Raw genomic sequence first — 22942 nt, forward strand, 5'->3', positions numbered from 1 at the left:
AACACATATAAAACCACCGAACTCTGCAAATTCATGGAAACAAAACATATTGGACCGAGAGATAGGTTTTAAATATTAAAATATATTTATACACACATCATTTTAACTGAGGACACCCGCCAACAGACACTCCGCGAAGTCCCATGTGACCTGCGGCCGCGTTCCCATGAGCCTACTGAGGGCGCCACTGGGGTCAGAAACAAACCCTGCGCACGGGCTGATGCCAAACACGGGTCCGTAAATGTCTGCTTACGCACCGAGCTCCCATCCCGCTGCCGCTCTGAGGACGGGAGGGGAGCTGGCTGGACACCCCGAGAAGGTGGCTCCCGCGGGCCCACACCCCTGCGGATGGCCTCACACCTGTACCCCATTCTCAGGAGGAACCGGGACGTCAGGCCCGGCGGGCTGGCAGGGTGTCGTGGACAGAAGCCGCTGGGAAGCGCGGCCGTCGGTCAGCCCCGCGGCGGGGGCCAGAGCATTCTTTCATCCAGTGCTTTCGATGGAGCCACGCATAAGGCCCATGTGCGTGGGGAAGGTGGGGGCAGGGGGCTGCTCCCCAGGCTCTGGGACAGGACGGTGACCTCCGGGAGCCACGCCCAGGCCTGCAGGCCACTTTGCATCTTCTACAAGGAGCAGCTCAGGTAAGGTTGCAGAGATGGTTCTGACGTGTTGGGGGAAATTCAGTGGCTCGTGGCTGTGTCCTTCACGGGGCGGGAAGTGGGAAGGGAATAGCTGCTGGGCCTGGTCCTTCCTGAGCTGGAGGGACCGTCACCCGGGTCCCCCGGGTCTGGGCCGGAGGTGTGCCATTCTCCACGTGCCCTGCTTGCTCTCTCCCTGGTGTCTGTGACTCACACGCGTCCGCCACCAGCTCAGGACCCCTGGAATCCAATGGGAGGTTTCTGGGGGGTCCTCAGAACGGAAGGGGACCAACCGGTGAGGGGCCAGCCCTTCTGGGGAGAAATCCCACAGCGTTCTTGGGAAGTGCCCGTGGGTGGAGGGGTGGGCCGTCAGACGTCGCTCTGCAGCCGCGGGGCCGAGCGGGTGCCCTGGAGGTCCACGGGGCTGTCCGAGGCTGAGGACTGGCTGGGCAGAGAAGCTGCCAGGCCATCGGGAGACCCCGAGGGGGACTTGTACAAGAGGCAGGCGGTGGTGAAGAACAGGAAACCCAGCACCTGGGGGAGAGGAGGAGCTCACTGGACCGCGCCAGAGCGGCCCGCCCCGCCCTAGCCCCGGGCACCCCGTCTGATGAGCACCCTGCTTCCCTGCAGAACCCTTGTGAGGACCCCAATGCTCGTGGTGAGGGAACGAAAACACCATTTGACTAAAAGCAGGACCCAGAGGAGGCGGAGGGCTTCAGGGGCTGAACGGCGCCCAGCAGAGATGCCCCAGCCCCGATCCTCAGAACCTGCCGCTGGACACAGGTCTTCGCGGATGTCCCTTCAGTTAAGGATCTTGAGATGAAATCACCCTGGATTTGGGGTGTGTCCACCTGGCATGCCAGGTGCCCTTATAGGAACAAGGAGACACACAAGGAGAAGGCCACGTGACCCGGGGGTTGGGGCCGAGAAGACGCAGCCCAGATCACTCCCCCACCTCCACCCGCCGCCCCAGCAGAGCTCCCTGAGGGAACGGACCCCTGTGGGTGTGGGGCCTCTGACCTCTAGAGCCAAGGAAACAGTAAATATTTGCAGTTTTCAGCCCCGCGTTTGTGGCCCTCGCTCAGCGTTGCCGAGGCTGCTTTACCAGGCCCCAGGCGCACGGAGCTCACGGCCCCACAGGGCTCCCACGTGGAGGGCACTGGGCACGCAAGCTGGCCCCCGGGTACACGCGTGCGTTTTAACGTGTAAATGCCGGGTTTCAGTGGGAACGCCCATGCTGCTTGTTGGAGTGTCACTCGGCCTGACAGGCCTGAAGCCGCTTCCACTTTGGGATGGTGACCGGCTGGGACGCAAGAACCTGTCTGCTCCTCCGGCTGAAACTACCCCAGACGTTCCAGCCCTCGTGCCGACGCCCAGGTGTGGTTGTCTGGGTGGATGGACGTCCCAGGTCTGGCCCGCTGCTCTGGGCAGAGGGACCACAGGGCACAGAAGCAAGGAGCAGCCCCCTGAACCGGGTGTGACTTCACAGCTGACCAGTGCTGACCTCCAGAGCTGCACAAACCCTGCTCACACCCGGCGACATCAACCCAGGGGCCTGAGGAGCCTCCAGCATCCTCAAGGCCCTTGGAGAAAAGCTCGAGGCAAGAGCACCCTGGAGCAGCCCTCCCCCCACAGAAGGAAATCAAAACGCCCTTACGGACTGGCCTGAGCATTTCCCGTTAGTTTGAAGGTTTTGGGCCTTTTCCTCCAGTCGGGCAAAATTCAAACTATTAACAATACGCTTGTCCCCAGGCATCGTGAGCCAAGGGTCCCAGCAGGAGTTTCTCCTAACGGGGTCGAGCTGAGGAGAGGGACAGCAGCCTAAGGCCCAGGAAGGCTAGACGAAGAGGGAGCCGCTCCTGGATGGACCCAGCAGGCCGCCCCTGCCGAGCCGGGAACAGGCCTGCCAGAACGCACTCACACAACAAGCTGGCTTTCGTTTCTGCAGAGCCGCAGCTGACCGGAGCCCCAGGGCTGCCCACCAAGCTGTGGGGTGAAGGCCGGACAGTGGGGCCGGGGAGTGTCCCCAGCAGCCCGGCTTGGTGGCCCCAACCACGACTGCTCTAACTTGGAAAGGACCCTGCTCCTGGACACAAGCCCGGCAGGGTCGAGCAGGGGGTCTGAGCTGCAGAAAGGCCCCCGTGGGGCGCCTGGAGCCCTGAGCTAGCTGGAGAAGACACTCGGCCTCCTGGAGCAGACTCTGGAGCTCCCTCGGGGCTGCGCGGGCCAGCTGCCGCCTCTCTCACCTTGTACACCAGCCCAGTGATGAGCATGTAGCGGCTCATGGCCGAGTTCTGGTACAAGAAGCAGGAGCCTTGCTGCCCACACTGGTCCTGCCAGAGCATGCATGCCTTGTCAATCACCCAGCCGAAGGCGATGGGCCCTGGGATGCCCCCTGCAAAGAGAGGCCCGTCAGTCCTGGGCATGCGCCGGGCAGGCAGGGCAGGCGGGCCACACCGAGACCCCGACTGTGTGGGTTCTCAGAAAGGGGGCCTCGGTCTTCAGTGATCTCAGGGGTGCAAAGTGGGCTTCAAAGCTCCCTTCTGGGGGGACCTCTGTGCCCTGTGTGTTAAGGAGAAGCCACCCTCTGGGCAAATCAATGACCATGGGTCCCTCTAGTGGACTGTTAGGGAATGGCGTCCTTCGCTCACTGGGCAAAGGCCACCTGGGATGCACACCAGCCAGGTGAGGAGACACATGGTGGGTGCCCTTGTGCAGTGAACACACTGTGCAACTGTATCACTCCACAACGCAGTGCACAATACCTAGAGTTCTAACCACAATCCACTGGATTCCCAGTGCAAAGGATCTCTGCCGGTCACAGACACACCTGAAACGGAAGACAGCAGCATCAGCACTCAGCGGAGGGTGGCGGTGTACCATGTCACACCCCCACGCCTGCAGCCAGGTCCTGGCCCAGCCCCCGGCTGCGTCACTGCCTCCCGGGGTGGGAAACCCGGCACAGAGGCAGCTCGCGCTCGTGGGGCCCCGCACGTACCCTGCGGGATCTGCAGAGCTCCACTGCAGCGTGCTGCAAGGGAAGGTTCTGGACCAGAGAGAAACCCAGGCCCGGGGCTTACCGTAAGGTTGCCGTCAGTGCAGGAATGCTGCTGAGGAATGTAAAGATAATTACAACGAATATGAAAACCAGAAGGAGGGGCTTTCTTTGACAAGTTGAAGTGCATTTCCCTGCAGTAGCATGGCCAAAACCAGAGGATAAATTCTGAGGGACACAGCTACAGTCTCGGTATACCTGGGGAGCGCAACAATAGCGCAGATTACCGGAGGGAGGGGCAGGGGCCCTCCCGGAGCGCGGCGCCCTCGGCTCGCGGGCAGCAGCCGGACTCACCTTCCGGCCGTCCGCGCCGGGCGCTGCCTCTCCGGGGCAGCCCGCGTGGCAGGGGGAGTAGTAGGTGAGGCCGTTGGAGCCGCACACGGGGCTGTAGTGCTCGGGGCGACAGGCGCACAGGGCGTTGCAGGCGGCCGTCAGCTCCAGGTGGCCTTCGGGCAGGGGGCTGCGGGCGGGAGACAAGGCGGCGGTGGGATGGGGGCTGGCACTGGAGGCGGGCGGGGGGGGGGGTGTCCCGCCTCAGGACTCGTCCAGGCGGCCACATGGGCTCCAGCCGAGGAAGGCGCTTCCCACACGCGGCATCGCTGGGAACGCTCACGCCACACGCGCCACGCCCTGTTCTGCTGCGACTCCCCGGCCGCGTGCGCGTCCCTGACTTGGTCACAGCAGAGGCAGTGTGTGCCTGGGGCTCGGAACACAAACACCACGAGAGAACCCAGGCCAAAGCCCTCCGCTGTGGCGCCAGCCCCCCAGGCCGCGGCCGCATGTTTGCACAGATAGGGGTGTGCACACACAGCAGCGATCACGGACACAGACGTTTTCCTCTTTTCCACTCAAACAGGAAACACCATCCCGCCATCTGGTTCTTCCTGCTTGCCCTCGGGCACTATAACCTGCCGCCAGCCGCAGGCCCAGCTCCCGCCTCCCTCCCATGGTGGCAGAGCCCTCGTGGGGGGACACGGCGGTGGAGCCGGTCCCTCTCCACCAGCCCCGAGAGGACCGTCCCACCACGGCACGCTTGCGCTCTGCGCGACCTGTCCACTCGGCAGGAAACCCCGGGAGGGGCCCGCCCAGCCCACGGCAGGCCATCCACACCTGCTTATGCTCTTCCCCAAGGGCCACCGGAGGGCTGTTGCTCTCACATCCCTATGACAGGGGACACGTGAGAGCTGACCCTGGGCCACTTTCCGTGTGCACACGTGGAGGGGAGCTGGGCAATCACGGTCTCACTTTCCAGACCAGAACACTGGGCTCAGGGCTTCTTAAGGGCTGACGCTGGGCTGTCTCTGAGTGACCGTGAGCCGATGTCTTGCTGCTGTGACCCTCTCGAACAGTGACCAACGGCCAACCCCACCTTCCCCATCCCTCACGGCCACTGGTGCCCCCGACAGGTTCCCCCAACCCCCAGTGCCGCCCGGCCCTGACCTGCCGTTGTAGTTGGCCGTGACCCCCGCCACGGGCGCGCTGGGGCACTGGGCGAAGAACACAAAGGTGGCCAGCAGGCTGGTCAGGGTGCAGAGCGCACACAGCTTGACGACACCCGCACCGCGGAGCCCGCACTTGTTCACAAGGAAGCCGCCCAGAAACGTCCCACCGCCGCCTGCTGGCACCACCAGGTACCCTGCCAGAGAGAGGGGCTCAGCGTGGTCCTGGGGGTGCAGGACGGGGCCGGCAACCACTGGCTCTTCTTGTCCCCAGGCTACGGGCGGGGAGACAGAGGCCCAGAGCTGTCCATCTGTCCATGCAGCAGCCGCTGGATGGGGGCCGCTGGGGGAGCTTTGGTCCTGGGACCCCAGGAAGGACACTCGGCCACCTGGAGGCGGAAGGACGCAGGGGCAGGGCAGGTCTGGGAGGAGGAGAGCCCAATGGCCCCTGCCCGCCTGATGGGGCGGCCAGGACAGCGTGTTCCCTGGCCCACCCAGGCTCACGGGCATGGCCAAGCCCGAGTGTCCAGCTCTTCAGGGGGGCACCACCGCCTAAACCCTTTCTGCAGTGAGCCAGGGACGATGAAGGCTCAGGCCCTGGGGGGAGCACAGACAAGCTGCCCCCCCCCCAGAGCAGATCCCCTCCAGGAGGGTCTGCCGAGAGAACTGGCGGGCACGCTGTAGTCGGCACCCCCACCTCTCGGGAAGGACCATCGGGTCCACGTGACGGCACCACTGACTGGCCCACTCCTGCTCCCGGGGCGTTCCCTGCGGGACCACAGGCCCCACGAGCCCACACGCTAGAGCTGGACTTCCCAAAGATACTGCAAAGACCCCTCACCCATCTGAGAACTCACGACAAGGCAGAGGACCCTCCAAGATGCCACAAGTGTTCTCACCAAACAAGGTGGCAGCTTCTGAGGCGCTCAGGCTAAGCTGGGACTCCAGGAACTTGGGGCCAAAGGTGGACATGCCGGCGACAAGCGTAGCCTCGGTGGCCCCAGCCAGACACAGCAGGACGAATGCAGGGTTTTTCAGGAGGAGCCAGATGGAGCTGGATGGAGAAGAGAGAAGAGACAGAGGGTCAAAGTGGGCAAGAGCAGGGTGTGTGGAAGTACTGTTCCCGGGGGCCGTGGTCCCATCCACCTGAGTATAGAGAGGCCCTGGGTCTGAGAGGGGAGTGGAATGGGCTGTGAGCTGTGACCACTCTGCATTCATCCCAGAGAAACTGAGAGAGGTCGTGAGGCTGGGCTTTGGCTGGTGAGGAACGGGCTCTAGGAAACAGCTGCTAAACTGGGGAAGAGCCTTATCAGTGTTCTCCCCCTCCAGTGGGGGGAGACCCCAAGTGCATGCTTCAGTCACCTGCGGGGCAGCTGTGACGACCCAGGCAGATGGCCTGAACCAGGAGCCGAGGGCTGGGGGAGGTGCCGTCCCACGTCCAGGACTCGCCAGGCCCCCACGGAAAGGGAATGGGCACTGGGGGGTGGGGCCCCTTCCCAACTACCAGCCCTGGAGAAGGGGGGACAGAGGAGCCCCTCCAAGGAGGCTCCGGGTGGACATGGCCGGTCCCCCTGTTCCTCTTGGTGCATACTTGGTGGGGGCGGTATTGCCGGGTCCCGAGGGAGGATCTTGGCATTGCCCCCCCAGACCTGACCCACTGATTCCCCAGGGAAGCTGGCCTCACTCCCTCGCTGTGGACAGGGAGTGGGACCCCTGCATGGCCCTGGGGGACACTTGGCCTCAGGTCTCACTGTGGCCAACTCTGTGAGTGTCAGGTGTGAGCTCTGGTTGCTGTACCCCCATGTCCCTGCCGAAGGACGGGCTGGGCACCGAGGCCTGCCCCACACTGCCTGGCCTTGGGATGGACACCAAGTTTCTTTGAGGTCCACTTGCTCTAGCTAAACTGGGGTTCTGCATCTTGGGGTTCAGGCCTAGCAGGGCCTGAGTGTGCTGATCACTGCCGAGGAAATGTCAAGAATGGCACAGAATGGGGCACCTGGGGGGCTCAGTGGGTTAAAGCCTCTGCCTTCGGCTCTGGTCATGATCCCGGGGTCCTGGAATCAAGCCCCACATCGGGGGGGGGTCCCTGCTCGGCGGGGAGTCTGCTTCCTCCTCTCTCTCTCTGCCTGCCGCTCTGCCTACTTGTGATCTCCGCGTGTCAAATAAATAAATAAAATCTTAAAAAAAAAAAAAAAGACTGGCACAGAACAAGAGAGACTCCTTACAGAGTCTTTCCTCTGAGCGGAAAACATGGAAATCCCAGCTGTGGGGGCTGGAAGTAAAGACGTTCAGCCTCTGTGGGGGGCCCTCCCGCCTGCCTGTCCCGACTCCCTGAGCCGTCCCCAGCCATCTGGCCACTGAGCAGCAGGTGCCTGGACTAGGGCCCCAAGGTGTTTGCGGGTACGGTTGTCCCTGACCCCGGGGCTGGTGAGCGAGGTGGGCTGGGGGCAGAGGTCTCTCTGGAGCCCCCGGTCCTGGCACGCCGGGCCGTCTCACTCCTGCACCGAGGGAAAAGCAGATTGTGGCCATAAAGGAAACCATCCAACTGCGGCTGGGGGCAGCTCTGAGTGGCCCCCCTGGGCTGAAATTCTCAAGCCTGTAGCTCAGAGCTGTTCTCTGAAGAGAGCAGGTGCCAGTGCTGTCCTCGGGAGCCCCAGCCCCAGAGACTCAGCTTCCAGGGGTGCCTCTGGTCACCCCTGCGCCAGCCGGGAGATGGGCACTCTCATCTCAGTGCACTTGTCACAGCAGCTGCAAACACCTTCATGCTCAAACTCTCTTTTTAGGACGCAGGCTGACAGTAAACTGGACGTTGGAACCTGAAGCTATGATTAGCCTTTGCACGGAGGCCTGGAGCAGCGGCCAGGAGGGAGTTAAGGACAGACACTCCCCTGGGCCCGGCATCTCACAGGGGGCGGTGCTCACACTCACCCCGGCGCCATCCCCCACCCTGGTTCTCAGCAAAATTGATTTTCAGGCTTGAAGACTGATAACAATTCTCTTTTGTTTGGCACTTGGGTCCCACGTCCAGGAAGGGAAGGAGATGCCCCCAGAGTGGGTGCTGGGGGACAGGGGCTTGGCTGGGTTCTGCACCTGACCCGGCCCCGGACCTCGTCTGCTGGGCTCTTAGGTGTGGGGGATGCCCTGGGTTGGGCTGGTCCCCTCCCCGGGCCTTGCTCAGACCCACCCAGGCTTGGGGCGCTCGGCTGGGCTCGAGGAGGAGGCCACTCCCACCTGTGGCGTGCACACATCTGAGTCTCTTCATCCTGTGAAGCTAATAGGATGTCTTACCAATAGCTGGTTTGGCGAGCTAAGCCTGGGCACAAACCTCTCGGCCGCCATCCCCGGGGCTTCTGACCCGCTGGGGCCCCAGCGCCGGGTGCAGGGAATGGAGGTTCTGCTCCGGTGCGGGCAGACTGGCTGGGCTGGCCCCACACAGACGGTCTCGTACCCCTGGCCCCTGCGGCCCTGGGCCAGCTCAGCCTGCTCTGGGGGCGCCCTCAGGAGTGGGCAACGCTATGCTGGTCTCACAGGAAGTGGGAAGCTGGAGAACCAAGCCCTAAATGGGTCAGGGACCAACCCCCAACCCGTAGCAGGACAGCCCTGATTCCTCTGCATGAGGGAAGCAAAGCAGCAGACAGTGGACAGCGTGGGGCCCTCCCCGGAGGCCACTTTTGATCCTGATACCCCTTCACATCGCCATGGCAAACACAGGCAAAAGGGACTCATTCCCGCCACTAAGAGCCCCCAGCCCCCTGAGGCTGGTTAGACACGACTGTTCCTGAGCTCAGGCCCCGGAGTCCTGGAGGGGCAGGCAGCATGCAGTGACCCCGAGGACCCAGGCTGGCCACCGTCCAGGGGGCTCCTTTCCCACCCGCGGGAGAGGCCTGCTACAAAATGCCTGGGCCCGTGAAGAGGGGTGCTGGGCAGCCAGGAGCCGCCGACCCGCATCTCTCTGAGACCAGAGCAGGCCAGGGATCTTCCATCCCGACTGTATGTGCGGACCGCAAAGCCGGGCCAGGTCACACACAAGGAGGAAGGGAGAAGCACAGGAGGGCAGGGGCCGGTGCAGGGCCGTGAGGGCAGAGCCGGGGACAATCCTGTCCTCCCAGGGTCCTCAGCGACCTTGAGGCACAGGGGGGCACGAGCCTGGAGCCCAGCAAGTGACACTTCCTGAATGGTCAGAGAACACAGAGGAGGGAGGAGCTGGTGCTCCCACAGGACAAGCCCTAGGAGGAGGGCTCCGGCTGCTGCTCCCTAGTCTCCATTTTGGGACAGAGACCTGAAGTGCCCCGGGTCATGCAGGAGTTTTAGGATCTGTGCGCTGACCACGTGGCCCTGGACGGCTCACACGGACTCTCCTAGCTTGGGCTCAAGATGTGGCAGGTGCAGACCTCCCCAAGGGTCCTCAGGACACGGGACACAGATGAGAGGCACACATCACCCCCCGTAAGGGACTTACAGAGGCAGATCTCTGATGGTTTTCCCGAAGTCGGGGTTGCTGGCAGCCTTGTGACTGCCGTCCTCTAACTGGTGTGTTTCAGACACTCTCATGACCACGTAGCGTTGGGAGCCTGGAAGGACAGAGAGGTCAGGGGGAGTCAGAGACCGAGGGCGTGGCTTGAAGCCCCTCCCCACTCCCAGGTCTGGGAAGGTCCCCTGGATGAAGGGCGCAGGGACAGATGTGGTCCGGGGCTGCAGCACGGTGGCCGCTGACCTGCTGGCTGAGAAGAGAGAGGTGGGAGAGAGCCAGCAGCAGGACACACCCCAGGACCAGGGGGAGCAGAAGGAGCTTCTGACATGGAGAAGCCGCGGGGGGATGGTGCCCGTGGCCAGTGGCAGGGGCCAGGCCAGCCCTGCAGGATGGGGGCCCCGCCCGGACGGTCCCGGGTTCCCCGCCAGCCCAGAGGAGGAGGAGAGGGGCGCACCCACCTGGCAGCTGCCGGGGGTAGCCGAGGATGGGGATGGCGGTGAGGAAGGCGGCGGCCCCCGCCCCCAGGAAGCCCACCCACCAGGCGCCGACCCACAGTGGGTTCTCGGTGGTCAGCTCCGTCCTGTGAGGAGAGGCACGTGGGGTCAGCGTCCCATCCACGGGCACTCAGGGCACCCGCGCCGGCCATCCTTCTGCACGCGGGTCCGTGAAAACCTAAGCCTCCAGGTGGGTGGCCGTGGGGTGTGGAGTGACTGGAACCCGCACCCCCCACCTGCCCTCCTCCAGCTGGCCGCTCCGGGCCTGTAATCTGTCTAATAAACGGGTCATCTAGTGAGTGAGGCACCTTCCCGAGTCCCGTGAGCTGTTCTAGTGGCTCATCTCGCCCAAGGACGGGGTCGTGGAGCCAGGCCGGACGGAGGCTGCGGGCACCCGGCACCCGAGGCTGGTATTGGCCACGGGGGGTCTCTTACGGGCTCTGCACTGACTCTGGGAAGTCTGTCAGAACTGGGTTGAATTTGGGGTGCCCGGCCAGCGTCAGGGAGACCCCCACAGGGAGGAGTCACCCTGGCAGCTCAGAAGTCCACAGCCGCCCCGCACTGGGCCTCAGAGAGACGGCTCCCGGTGTCGCCTGGCTCCGGGGAGCCGCCGATCCGCCACGCCGTCCCTGCCCCCAGGCCCCCAGTCCACCAAAGGCCAGGGAGGCCCCTCGGCCCCCATGGCGCCATGCTGTCCCTGGGGGCAGGCAGAGTCAGGACACTCACCGGCGGCCAATTTCGGTGTAAACGTTCAGCAGGGCGCCTCCGATCAGGTAGCCGGCGGCTGGGCCGAGGATGGCGGCCGTGTAGAAGACGGCTGCGGAGAGAGGAGGAGCTGTGGAGGGGCCTCGTCGTGCGGGCTGGGGGCTCCGCTCAGCGCCGCCAGTGCCCCATCGCAGTGACGGGACCCCGTGTCCCTGGGTCGGCACTGCTGAGCCGCTTGGAGGGACAGAGCCCAAAGTGAAAAGGAGGAGGCCAGAGTCGGCGGACGAGGTGTGGCCAGGCCCCGGGTGCCGGCTGGTCTCCCTCGAATGTCCCTGAGCGCCTGTCCCTGGCAAAGCCTGGCCTGGCAGGAGGGACGCGGGGACGTGGTGGGCACGTGGCCAAAACCCAGAAACTTCACTCCATGTAAACGTGGGGATCTTGGCAGGAGCGGGAGTCTCGGGCCCAGCTCCTTCGGACAGCGAGGGGCTGGCTGACCCTGGCCCCGGGGGAAGGCCCGCGCGCACCTGCGGCCTCACCCGTGACCACGCGTGGCCAGCGAGGAGTGAGGACGTGCCTGCCCCATGCCCCCCGCAGCTGCACTCACCGATGTAGACCGGGGAGTAGCTGGACTTGACGTTCTCGTCCAGGTAGGTGACGCCCAGCGTGTAGAGTGGTGTGGCGCCCACGCCGTGCAGGAACTGGCCCAGCATGAAGACCAGCCGGTATCCGGACAGGCCCGAGGCGCGGTCCCGGCACACCACGCTGCGGTTGGCCCGGCACATCCCCACGCCCTCGGCCCCCTCGGCCTCGTAGGCGCCCGCGGTGAAGTGTGGCAGTGCGAACAGCAGCGAGCCGGCGCCCAGGACCAGCACACCCCAGCCCAGCCAGCGGGGCTTGTGTCCGCCGCCCCCGAAGTAGCTGACGAAGGTGAGGCACAGGCAGGCGGCCACGTCGTAGCAGCTGGCGATGAGGCCGCTCTGGTGGCTGTGCAGGTCGAAGCGGCGCTCGATGGAGGTGACCACGGTGTTGACGAAGCCGTTCACGGTCATGCCCTGCAGGAAGGCCGCCGCACACAGGAAGAGCAGGAAGCCGCGGGGCGTGTTGAAGGCCTGCAGGCACCTGGGAGCGAAGGCCCCCCAGCCGCACGCCGCGCTCTGCGGCCTGGCCGCCACGTAGCGCATCTCGGGGGGCGCCCGGGGGCCGTGCTTCTCAGCCTGTGGCGGGCACAGTGGCTGGCTGCAGGCGTCCAGGGGGCTGCGCATGGCAGGACCCAGGGCGCCGTGGCTCCGGGGTGAGCCGAGGGATGCCAGCCTGCTGGGGGGTCCGTGGCTGCACCCGCCGTCCGCGGCTGAGGGTTGGCTTGGGAAGACCAGCTGAGGCTTGTCCCCCATCGAGTGCCGAGGCATCTCTGCCTGGGGGGCGCAGGGGGCAGCTACAGAAGCCTCCCGGTGGTAGTCCAGTGGCTGGTTTGTTCTGCGAGAAGAGCTTCTGGTTAGAAAACTTACGTGGACGCTTGACCACACCAACATCTCAGAGAGAACACGCCCCGTCCTGGGCCTGGTCCCTCGGGGCAGCCGGTGGCTCCGCTGCCCACTCCCCAGTCTCATGGGGCTGACCTTCTGCCCCACCTGCATCCAGGGCCACACCTCCCAGACCCACACACCTGAACCAGGCCACAGTCGATGCCCGTGGTGGCCCCGGGACCACCCTGACCCACCCAGTCCTCTGTGGCCTCTGCTCGGTGGGTGTGAGCTGTGCTCGCTGCTCTGGAGGGACCGCCCTGGTGGACAGGGCCCCCATGCTGTCAGCCTCAGGTCCTCATTAAACTCACAGGCTTCCAGCACTCGTTTTAGTCGAGTCTGGAGGGCAATGAGGGAAGGGGTGGCAGCAGGGTCGCAGCACTTGCTGCCACGGCAGGTTTTCAAGATGTCACTTCGAGACACGTGTGCGGCGACATGGACAAGTTAGGAAGAAAAGGCGCCCGTGCTCCCTCTGTCTGCCGCTCCCTACCCAGCCCCGTTCCGGGGGCCCTGCCTGGGCTGGGGTTGGGTAATCCTGCCTCCCGAGGCTCCAGGGGCCCTGTCAGAAAGCGCAGCACCGACGTGGGTACACGGCTGCCTCCGCACGTCCCAGGCAGCTGGTTCTCCCACCAGAAACCAAGCAGCAGCGCGCTCGCACGCGCGGTGGGAGAAGACATCCGACCTTCGCTGTAGGCGCGCGGCTCCTGGGCCCTCTCCGCCAGGGTCTTCTGCAAAGCCCACCGTACTTCCCCCCGAGTGACCTCTGGTTATGGGCTGAGCTGTGTCCCCCTGGAGGAGACACTCTGGAGCTGTCAGCCATGAGAGTGCGGGGACACGGCGCCTTTGGAGAGGTGAAATCCATCAGCATGGGCCCCGATTCGCTGGGACTGGGGTCATAGGGAAAGGGGAGGCCTGGGCACAGGCGCTCGCACAGGTGGACAGCATGTGAGAACGCCGTCCACCAGCAAGGACAGAGCCTGGAGCAGGGGCTCCTGCGTGGCCACCCCTCCCCCTCAGGCATCCCGTTCCAGAGCTAGGATAGTCAAGGCCTGGAGTTTCAGCCACGGGTCTGTGGTCCTTTGTCTGGCAGCCCCAGGACTCTGACACACCCTTCCCCCTTTGCGTTGGGCCACTTCATGCTCAGAGGCTCCCAGCAGGTGTGAAGCCTGGCTTTGTCCAGAGCCCTTCTCCGGGAGCCGCGGAAACAGCACAGGCTTGAGCTCTGAGGTTTGGGGAGCAGCCCAAGGCAGGGACCCCGTTGGTGGTGACTCAGGACCACGAAGTGTCCTGAGACCCAGGTTCACCAGGCCAGCCCTGCCCCCACCGTGCACAGTCCAGGGTGTTGGGTGGACGCCGGCAGGGGCTCCTGCCATCCCGTTCTGTCAGCAGAGGCTCCTTCCTGCAGCCTAGCAACGCTCGGCTTTGTTGGGCCCTGGAGAGGCCTGGAGGGGATCGAATGGTGGTCTCCCCAAAAGACAGGTGCACCCAGACACTCAGTGTGACCTTATTTGGAAGAAATGTCTTTGCTGATGTGATTAATGGGTTGAAATGAGGTCATCTGGGTTTGGGTGGGTCCTAATCCAGGGACAAGTGTCCATAGTAGACAAGACACAGAGAAGTCGCATGACAACAGAGGCCGAGACCGGGCGGACACAGCCACGAGGAAGCCGGGGGGTGGGGGGGACAGGAGCTGGACACGCGGAAGGACCCCAGCTGGAGCATCTAGAGGGAGCGCGGCCCCATTGACACCCTGGTCTCAGGCTCTGGCCCCCAGCGCTGGGAGAAGCGCCCGGTTCACAGAGCTCTTTTTGGCGGCTGTGGGAAACTCACCAGCCTCTGGGGACGCCATGAGCTGTCCCGTGTGGCCCGGTTTCCAGGAGGCCACAGGCCTGAGGGGAGGTGGCCGCTGAGCTTAACAGACCCCTCAGAGCCTGTGGGCGTGCGACTGGCCGTCCCCCCGACACCGCAGTGAAGGAACCGGGACCAAGCCCGCGGTGTCCGTGTCCGGAGCCGGCCGCTCACCACGGACACGGGTCCCCACAGGCTACCTGCGGCCAAGTGCCGAGGCCGTGCGTGTCTGCAGAATTCCATGGCTGCCGTCCCCGTTGGCCATGAGAGCACTAGGGTCTTATCACAGAGCCGCAAGGCCAGCAGGTTCGAACATGGGCAGAGCTGGGGGGCCGCTCCTGGAAGAAGCTCTGGCCGGCTGGCAGCCCCGCACGCACAGAGACCCAGCTGCTGGAGCCTGTGGTCACAGAGGCCACCTCCAGCACGCACCACATCTGCACCCGACCACGGCAGAGCCCCGCAGACCACAGCCCCCAGCACGAGCCCCAGCACCACCCAGCCCCATGGCTCAGGCAGGCTGCCAAAACAGCACACGGAGAAGCACCGCAAAGGTTCGATGTTACCCCAGATTCCAAGGCCCAGAGGCCACCCTGTGCTTACGGCACCACCGTGTGTTTTCCTCTAGATGCGTGCTCGTGTGCACACACGCATGTGCAGACCCACACGCCCACGTACGGCCATCTGCAACCCCCCACACACAAACACCTGCTTGCACGTAAACCACACACGCGATGCAGGCCCAAGAGCTGGGACGGGCCCTGGAGCCCCGGAACCTCAACCAGGCCGGGGCCGTGGGAGCCACGGGAGCTCCGGGAAACCCCCGCAGACTGTGGCGGGTGAAAGGTCAGTATTGGGCCCGTGGGAACGACTCATGGGTCGGTGTCCCCAGTAAGTGGTTGCAACACCAGCCGCCATCAGACACCTGCTCATCAGCACCCGGCTTGCCTGGCACACTGGGCTCTAACCGTTGGTCCTGCCTCTGCAGGAGCGAGGGCTCAGGAGGGGGCCGGGCAGCTGGCTTCTGTGACTACGGACGGCCACAGCAAAGTTCTCCCTTTAGAAACCGGGAGCCACAGGAGCACAGCACTGTGCGGCTCCAAGTCAGTGGCGAAGTTTCCCTGCACCGACTGCTGAGGGTCTTGGACGTGAACATACGATGCTTACGCCGGCGCGCCGCATTATTTAAGGCAGAAATCCAGTCCGGGGTACCCTCAGCTGCATGACGCACTGGTGGCCGCCGCCTGTGCCTCAGAACTGAACAGCAGCCCTCGGAGCTGTGGGCCGCGAGCCTCCTCCCGGGCGGCCTCCTCCAGCGGCTCTGGTCAGCAGCCTGACTGGCGTGCGCCCCCTCCCCACTGTGCGGTCCCCTGGCAGCTTGGCAGCCAGGACGGAGCCTCTGCAAACTGTCCGTACGCCTGGAGTCCTGCCGCTGCCCTGCCTGGTCTGGAAGGCTCTTGGTCAGACACGGGATGGTGGGCCCCCTGGGGACACGGCGTAAGGAGGGGGGTGGTGCCCAGAATCGTCCCCTCCATCTGTAGACTGGTGGCAGAGCCCAAACGAGTCTGGAGACCTGTGACACTTGGAGTCTCCTAGCCACCAGGATGGTCCCTAGAGTTGTGGGACATTTCTGAGTTTGCACCAGGATCTCAGGTGGATCTGGTGCCAACATGTGCGCGGGGTGCCAGAGACAGCTCTGGACGAGGGTGCGCCGATGGTCATGCCAACGCTGGGTCTGAGGTCAAAGGAAATGCTGTGTGCCCAAGGACACCATCTCCCGTAGAGGCCTGTTGGGGGGCCCGGCCCACGGGGGGCCAGCAGCCCTGCCTGAGAGCCTCACAGCTGTAGTGGCCAAGCCCAGCGGCACACACCGGGACGTGCGGGTCCAGTGGGCACAGAGCTGCTCTGTCTCCGTCTCCTGGCCCTCAGGTCCCTTGTGAGAGGTCCTTTGGGATGTGGGCATGTGACCCAGGTTCATCATGGGCACTTTCTTTCCAGGATCTGCTCCCAAGATGGGCAGAGGGACACCCAGGTGGTCAGTGTGGTCACCCGGGAGAAGGTGACTTCCCGGCTGCCCTTCCTGTTGACCACCCAGGCAGTGTCAGCTGACCCACATTAAGGCCAGGCCGGTGGCTCTATGGACACTGTCTCTTGTTTGTATCTTAGGCCCCAGCGGGGAGGATGGGCAGAAGGTGTCAGGGGCTAGAGGACCCAGCGGCCCACCACACGGGGAGGGACTGGCCCCTCCGCGGAGGACTGGGCACCACTGTGCTTTCTCCTGGAGCCCTGAGAGCATGTCCATCACAAACCAGTCTGGACCAAATGTGTGCCTGCTTTCCACCTGCTGATGAAGCCTGGTGGGCACCTTCTGTAGGGGCCAACATCACGGTCAGTGGGTGCTGAGCCGAGCTGGAGTAGCGGGCCGGGCAATGCAGCAGGAGGCAGAGGCAGGAGGCAGACCCATGGGGAGCCAAGGGTCCCAGACAGTGCTTAGCAGGAAGGACAGGCCGAGAGGCTGCCCCTACCCCTTGGGGACTCCAGGTACCATCCGCTGGTATCCTCCCCTGAGAGAGCCCCGGGGCCTCTCCCACCTGGCGACCCCTTCTCAGTCCTCAGCCCGGAGCTACTGCTGATGCAGCCGGATGGTGGGCCCACCTGTCAGTCTGGTGGGCAACGCATTCCTGGTGTGTCTGCAAGGGTGTTTCTAGAAAGATTAGTACTTGAATTGGCGTACTCAGTGCAGGTGGGCCTCGTCCGATCAGTTGAACGCTGAGAGAGAGTAAAAGGGCTAACCCTTCCCCGAATTTCTCCTGCCTAACTACCTTGGAACCAGGACATCATTTTTCCCAGGTCTTGAACCGGCGCTCAGGTCCAGACGACCAGCGCACGTCTACCTCTCCTCTCCACGGCCCCCAGCTCACCGCCGCAGACAGCGGACCCGCCAACTCCTAACTGCATGGGCCAGGTTTCTAGTAATAAATCTTTATCTGATAAATAACCTATAAATATATAAAATATGTGTATTTATATATGTAATATATAAATTTATATAAATATATAATATTCATAACACATTATTTGTATTTTATAATATATAATATATTAACTTATATATAATATAATTACACAATATATATTTATATATTATATCAATAAGTTATAATATAATAATATAAATACATATAAACTCATATAAATAATTATAGAGATATAAAAACATGCATAGAAAGATCTAAGTACATACAGATACATATGTATCTCTCTGTGTGTCTGTCTCTCCTCCTGATAATTTCTGCGGAGAATCCCGAGGGACGCAGCGGGTAGTTTCACACCGGCACCTGCTGTCCGCAAGGCCCGTGCCGGGCAGTGGCGTTTGGGGACCTCCAGGACCCGGTCCTATTCGTGAAGCGCTCGCAGCCCCCTACGCCCAGGGAAGTCATGTTGGCGCCAGCGGCCAGCGGTCCTGGGGCAGTGAGGACAGCAGAGCCAGCAGACGCAAGAGGCAGAGCTGGCCTGCAGGGGCCCCAGTCGCCCTGGCCCCGTCGCCGTTCACAAGCATTCTGTGGCCGAGTCCTCAGCCACGCGCCCGTCTCGGGGGGGCGGGTCCTCCCCACGGAGCCAGGGTGTGGCCCCAGGATGAGGGACAAGGCCTCCACGGGAATGCCAGCAGCAGGAAGGAGCCCCCTACCTCCCCATGATTTGAGCAGGCTGGGGGCTCTGTCTGGGGTGCAGCTCACACGTCGGGCCGGCCCTTCCCTGCTGCCGTCCCCGTCGTGGGGGAACAGCGAGGCTGTGAGCTACCCTGCAGGAGCCCCGGCTGGCTTTCCAGACCCGAGACGCACACACTGGACGGCCTCCCCCTCCTCCAGCTCCTTCCCAGGGAGCCCGGGGTCCTGGGACCTTATCCCACCCTCCAGACCTGTCCCTGGTCCCACCGCAGGGAGGAGCCCTCCGTCTGTTCCAGCCGGGAGAGGAGCCCTTGGGGATTAGGCGCCCAGGATTAGCCTCCAGAATAATGTGTTCCCTGGAGCCTCCCGCCAGACGCTCTGCACCTGGGGCTGCAGTGGGAGGGGCAAGGGCGTGTGTGCGCATGAGCACGTGTGTGTGTGTGTGTGCGTGTGTGTGTGCGCATGAGCACGTGTGTGTGTGCGTGTGCGTGTGTGTGTGCGCATGTGCACGCGGGCATGCAGGCTCACTCAGGAGGAGACCACGGGTCTACATTGGCCTGGCCGTCAGCCACACCTCCAGAGTCTGAGCCACTAGGCTCCTAGAAATCCAGGTCCCACTTCCTCCTCCCCCACCCCCTCCCATAGCCCCCCCCACTCCGACAGCCGCTGTGTGAGAAGCCAGTGGGCCCCTGGGTGGGTCACCATAGCCCCGTCTCCGAGAGCTGGGCCCTGGTCTCAGTCCAGGGGGGCCCCCCTCTGCTCGCCACAGATGCCTGCACAGGGCTGTCTGCAGACCTAGCAGGTGGGAGGGACACAGGGTCCCTTGACGCCACGATATCGGGTCCTCCTCTGCCGGGCTCCCAGGAACAGTCTGGCTCTGGCCCAGCAAACGCCCCCAGGGAGGCCCGGGGCCAGGGTGGGGGAAGCAGGGCCCCTCCATGTCAGGACCAGGGCGCCCCCAGTCTCCCTCCGGAACCCCACTGGCTGGGGTTGTGGCAGCTGGGGGCATAGATGGGTTTCATTTCTGCTTCCTCTCTACACTCCGGCCAGTAGGACCCCTTCCGACTGCACCGGTCGCTCTGAGGTTGACAGCCACAGCCCATGTCACGGTGACATGTGCCACACGCCACATGGCAGCCCGGCCTGAGCTCCCACACCACAGGGCCCCACCCTCTCCTCCATCCTTCTCCTGCCCTCGCCCCCTCACACCCTGGGTGCTTCCCCTACTCTGTGACCCCGGGTCCTTCCCCGGCCCTGCCTGTGACCCTGGTTCCTTGCCCCACACCCCATGTGTGACCCTGGGTCCTTACCCCCCATGAACCTGGGTCCTTCCCCAACCCCTCCCCGTGACCTTGGGTCCTCCCACCCCTTTAACCCTGGGTACTTTCCCCCCTTACTGTGACCTTGGGTCTCCACCCCAGCCCCAACCCCACGCCACGACGCTGGGTCCTTCTCTCCGTGACCCATGGAGGTCGTTCAGGCACCTCTCTTCTCCTGCCTCCAAGGCCCATCCTGGTGTCTCTCCCTCTGACTGAGGGAGCGGGGCGGGGGGCTTTCGCTTGTTGAAGAAGGGGCTCGAAGCTACTTAGAGAGCGGATACCGGGTGGCAGGATCTGGGGTGACTACAGCAGTGCCTGGCCCCCCGTATTTGCATGCCTAGTGACCATGCAGAGCTGAATGGGCGGGAAGCTGGCCACTTTGCATGGAGGCCAACAATGAAGGACTGTCCGAGAGAGAGACGGAGGACCTGCCCCTCGGCGGGTGTCTCGCCCAGACGTCCTGCCCCCCACCCAGTCTCCACCAGCAAGCAGACACATGGGGAGGGCAGGACGAGCCAGAGAGAGGCACACGCAGGTTCACTCGTCTTCCCCACCCATAACGACTGCTCCGAGGAGGGGACGGAGAGAGGCTGCGCTGTGGCCAGGCAGCTGTTCCCATCTCGGGCAGGTGGTGGGCCTCTCTGTGCCTGCGTTTCTCCGATCCCAACAAGAATGTGGCATCGTGGGGAGGAGGGAGATAGCCCCTCTCCTCTCAGTGGGTCTGGGCACCACGTGGAGCTCATGGGACATGGAGACCTACAGAAGGGCCTCACAGGGTTTAGAGCAGCGGGGGCACTGGCTTGGCCCCGTAATGGGCCTATCTGGGCACAGGGGTCAGCCAGGTCCGGGTGGCTTCTTAGGCCCGTGGGTCCAAGGACCAGCCCCAGGGCATCTGTGAGAGGCCGACCACCAGGAAGCACATAAACGTGGGGCAGGAATGGGTGACACTCAGACCAGCAGATCCCAAGTCCTAAAAGGCGTTGGGCCAAGGAGCAGTACCTTGGGGGCCCCCAAGTCTCCGTGGAGAAAAAGCCACCTCTGGGTGGAGAGGACATGTGGGCAATTCCCTGGCCCAGGAGGCTGTGACCCTCCCGACCCTGTGCTTGGTCCTCAGGGGGCCTCGCCTGCCGCAAAGGGACCACCTTTGCCAAAGGGCACATGGTTTGTGAAACGTGTCCACCAGCCCCCAGAAATGTGGTTCGAGAGGCTAATTCCGTGTCAGGCTGGTGGGAGGGGCCTGCACCATGGCCACCAACGGGAAATGAGGGGTGTCTGAGGACAGCGGGCCGAGGGCCTGCGGCAGGAAGAGTCCCCGTGACCAGCCAAGGAGGGGAGGTGACTTGGGGCCCAGCAGGCCAGTTTCTTCTCCTGCTGACAGGACCCAGGGCCCGCGCCCCCAGCCCCCACAAAAGCCCTGGTTGCCAGAGACCAAGCTGGTGCCTCCTGCCCGCTCATTGGGGTGGGGTCCGGAGGGGCCTGGGGACCACCTGTCGTGGGGGAAACCGGGTCCTGTCCCAGAGTGGGCCTCCACACATCACCCTCACGCTGAGGTCAGACAGGCAGCTCAGTGTCCCAGAACAAAAGCAGCTGGGAGTGTCTCAGGATTATTGTGTGTCCCCTTCCAAAAGCAGACAATGGGCTCTTCGCCACACCTGAAAACAGGAGGCCACGTGGCTCAGGAGGGAATGTTTCTGTGGCCTCTGTCCCCGACGGAGAAAGCGCGGCCGAGAGAGTCTGCCAGGTACCCGTCGGGGTGCCAGATGCACCGCTCCCTTTTGACCCACGCCGGGGCCTTGGGGACCAAAACTGCCACAATCAGCATGAGTCCACAAAGCCAGAAACTGACACGGGCTCAGCCCTGTTGAACTGGGATCTAGATGAACGCGCTCTGACCCTTTGAGGTCGCTCAGAAGCCAGACAGAGACCAAGAGCTCAGGATGCTGCAGCGGCTTGTTGAGGCAAGGATCCGCCGGAGACCAGGGACAGCCAGACGAGTCCAGTGGAGTCACTCAGAACTGGGTGCTCTGACAAGGACGGAACATCAGCCCCCAAACCCCCCTTCACTTGGCCATTGTCGAGCCCAACCTCCGGACACCCAGCCACCTCACCACAGACTGGGAGGGACTTGGTTGGGACCTGCTCAGGGACCGGCTCGAGGGGCCACACCCCGGGCAGATTAGGCCATGGCCAGCCTTGAGGGAAGCAGCCCCATAAACAATGTCCAGGCAGTGCCCAACCCCTCTGCCCAGCAGGAAACAGCACTGAGGCAGGGCCGCCATGGGGCTCTGACCCCAAGGACCTGCTGTCCCCTCCCCGCGCAGCTCCTTCGAAAGCTGGCTGTGTGGGCTCACTCCCCAGAGGCTCCCTCCCTGTATCCCGCGGGCATCGGCCCTCCGGGCCAACGGCCCCAGCCTCCCCAGCCCTGGGTCCACCTGTTGCGTTGCTGCTGTCCGTCAGGCCTGGCTCACAGGGTTGTCTTCTCCCCACCAGGAACAGAACTGCAGTGTCAGGAGTCACCCAAAGCTGGGTTGAACCCTCTCCAGCACATACTAGCTGTGTGCCCGCGGGTGCGTGCCCCGTCTCTTCTTGCCTTGGTTTACTCCCCTGTGAGACCGGAGCAAGAGCGGGGCCTCGAATGCTGTGCGGGGCTTAGCTGAGAGCTCCCAGCACTTAGCTGCCCTGGCGGCCGGTCCACCTGCTCCCTGAGCAGCTCTGCCTCGGCTCCTACTACCAACCCGCCACAACCAGAGGCTTCCTCTCCTGGGAACCCCGCCGCTCCGCGCCCCCGCCAACGACAGAAATTTCCCAGCACGTCCCCGTCTGGGTTCACTGAGTAAAGCCAGTTTCCGATTAGTGGGCGGGGGGGGGGGGGGGGGCCCAGCCCCCAAAAAGCACGGTGTGGTGTAGCGATGGGAAGCGGTTCCTTTGGGCGGAAAAGTACTGAGGCGCCCCCGCGCCTGCAGAACAGGCCCCGCCACCAGGTCCCCCGCGCACGAGGGAGCGCGTGCTCGCTGCCCGTCTCTGCCCTCGTGGCGCTGACCCCGCAGGGCCCCGCAGGCTCCACTCGGTCCGCCCTGCCGGCGCCCGCCGCAAAGGTAGGAGGCCGGCGTCCGCCTCGGGCTTCCCGGTCCGGAGCCAAGGGCCTAAAGCGGGTCGGCATCTTCGCTTCCGTCCTTCCCCGCCCTCTGCCCGCACCCGGGCGCCCGGGTCCCCCAGCCCCGCTCTGCGCCGGCTGCCCGCGGCGGGGCTGGAACAGGCGCCGGCCGGCGTGGCCCCGCGCGCGGGGAAGGTTCCGCCCGCGCCCCCGGCGCGAACAAAGCCAGGCCGCCCGCGAGAAACTTCTGCGCCTGACGCTTTCCTCCTGGACTCCGCCGCAGCCGATCCGCCGCAGGTGGAGGCCGCGCCCCTCTGCACCCCGGGGAGCCGCGTCCGTCCCTGCCCTGACCCGGGGGGCCTGCGCCTGCGCGCGCGCCCAGCCACCTGCCCTGGCCACCAGCCCCGCCGCCCCTCCCGGCCCTCCGCCGCCAGTCGCCCGCCTCCTCCCGGGCCGCTGGCGGCGACGGAGGCGCGTTTTCCCCCGATTTCCCAGAGGCGGCCGGGCCGCGGGGCGCACCGCCCGTGCCCTGCGTCCAGCCCCGCCGGCGCGGCGCCACCTGGAGCCCGCTGGCCCCAGCCCGGCGTCAGCGGGCACCTGCCGCCCTCCTGACGTCAGCAGGCCGGGGCCGGCGCGCCCGGGCGGCGCCCCGCGATGGCGCCCCGAGCCCCGCGCCCGCGCCCGCCGGAGCACT

General features: G+C 64.2%; 1 protein-coding gene across 3 annotated transcripts; it reads right to left on the minus strand.

Moving 5' to 3' along the window:
- Positions 1-781: 781 nt before the first annotated feature.
- SLCO4A1 (solute carrier organic anion transporter family member 4A1) lies at positions 782-12476 on the minus strand. Of its 3 annotated transcripts, XM_032878843.1 has the most exons (11): positions 11407-12475; positions 10824-10914; positions 10062-10183; positions 9592-9703; positions 6032-6186; positions 5134-5329; positions 3988-4153; positions 3719-3891; positions 3404-3468; positions 2885-3033; positions 782-1172 (listed from the first exon to the last, which is right to left on the minus strand). In XM_032878843.1, exons 1-11 carry the CDS (start codon positions 12434-12436, stop codon positions 1008-1010), a joined length of 2424 nt encoding a protein of 807 aa, XP_032734734.1. In that variant the 5' UTR covers positions 12437-12475; the 3' UTR covers positions 782-1007. The 3 variants fall into 3 exon arrangements, with proteins under 3 accessions (XP_032734734.1, XP_032734736.1, XP_032734735.1); XM_032878845.1 differs by lacking the exon at positions 782-1172 and having other exon boundaries at positions 2917-3033; positions 3637-3745; positions 11407-12476; XM_032878844.1 differs by lacking the exon at positions 782-1172 and having other exon boundaries at positions 2917-3033; positions 3637-3748; positions 11407-12476.
- Between the last annotated feature and the right edge of the window lie 10466 nt (positions 12477-22942).

Source organism: Lontra canadensis, unplaced genomic scaffold (assembly GCF_010015895.1).
Source record: "Lontra canadensis isolate GAN:19392208 unplaced genomic scaffold, GSC_riverotter_1.0 scaffold65, whole genome shotgun sequence".
Classification (NCBI taxonomy): Eukaryota; Metazoa; Chordata; class Mammalia; order Carnivora; family Mustelidae; genus Lontra; species Lontra canadensis.

Excerpts from the sequence above, each read along its gene's own strand:
- SLCO4A1 (XM_032878843.1), bottom strand. The coding sequence starts at position 12,436 with ATGCAGGTGGGGCAGAAGGTCAGCCCCATGAGACTGGGGAGTGGGCAG. Across the intron at positions 10,184-10,823 it reads TACACCGAAATTGGCCGCCG|GACGGAGCTGACCACCGAGA; the intron begins GTGAGTGTCCTG and ends CTCTCCTCACAG. Across the intron at positions 5,330-6,031 it reads AGAAGCTGCCACCTTGTTTG|GGTACCTGGTGGTGCCAGCA; the intron begins GTGAGAACACTT and ends TCTCTCTGGCAG.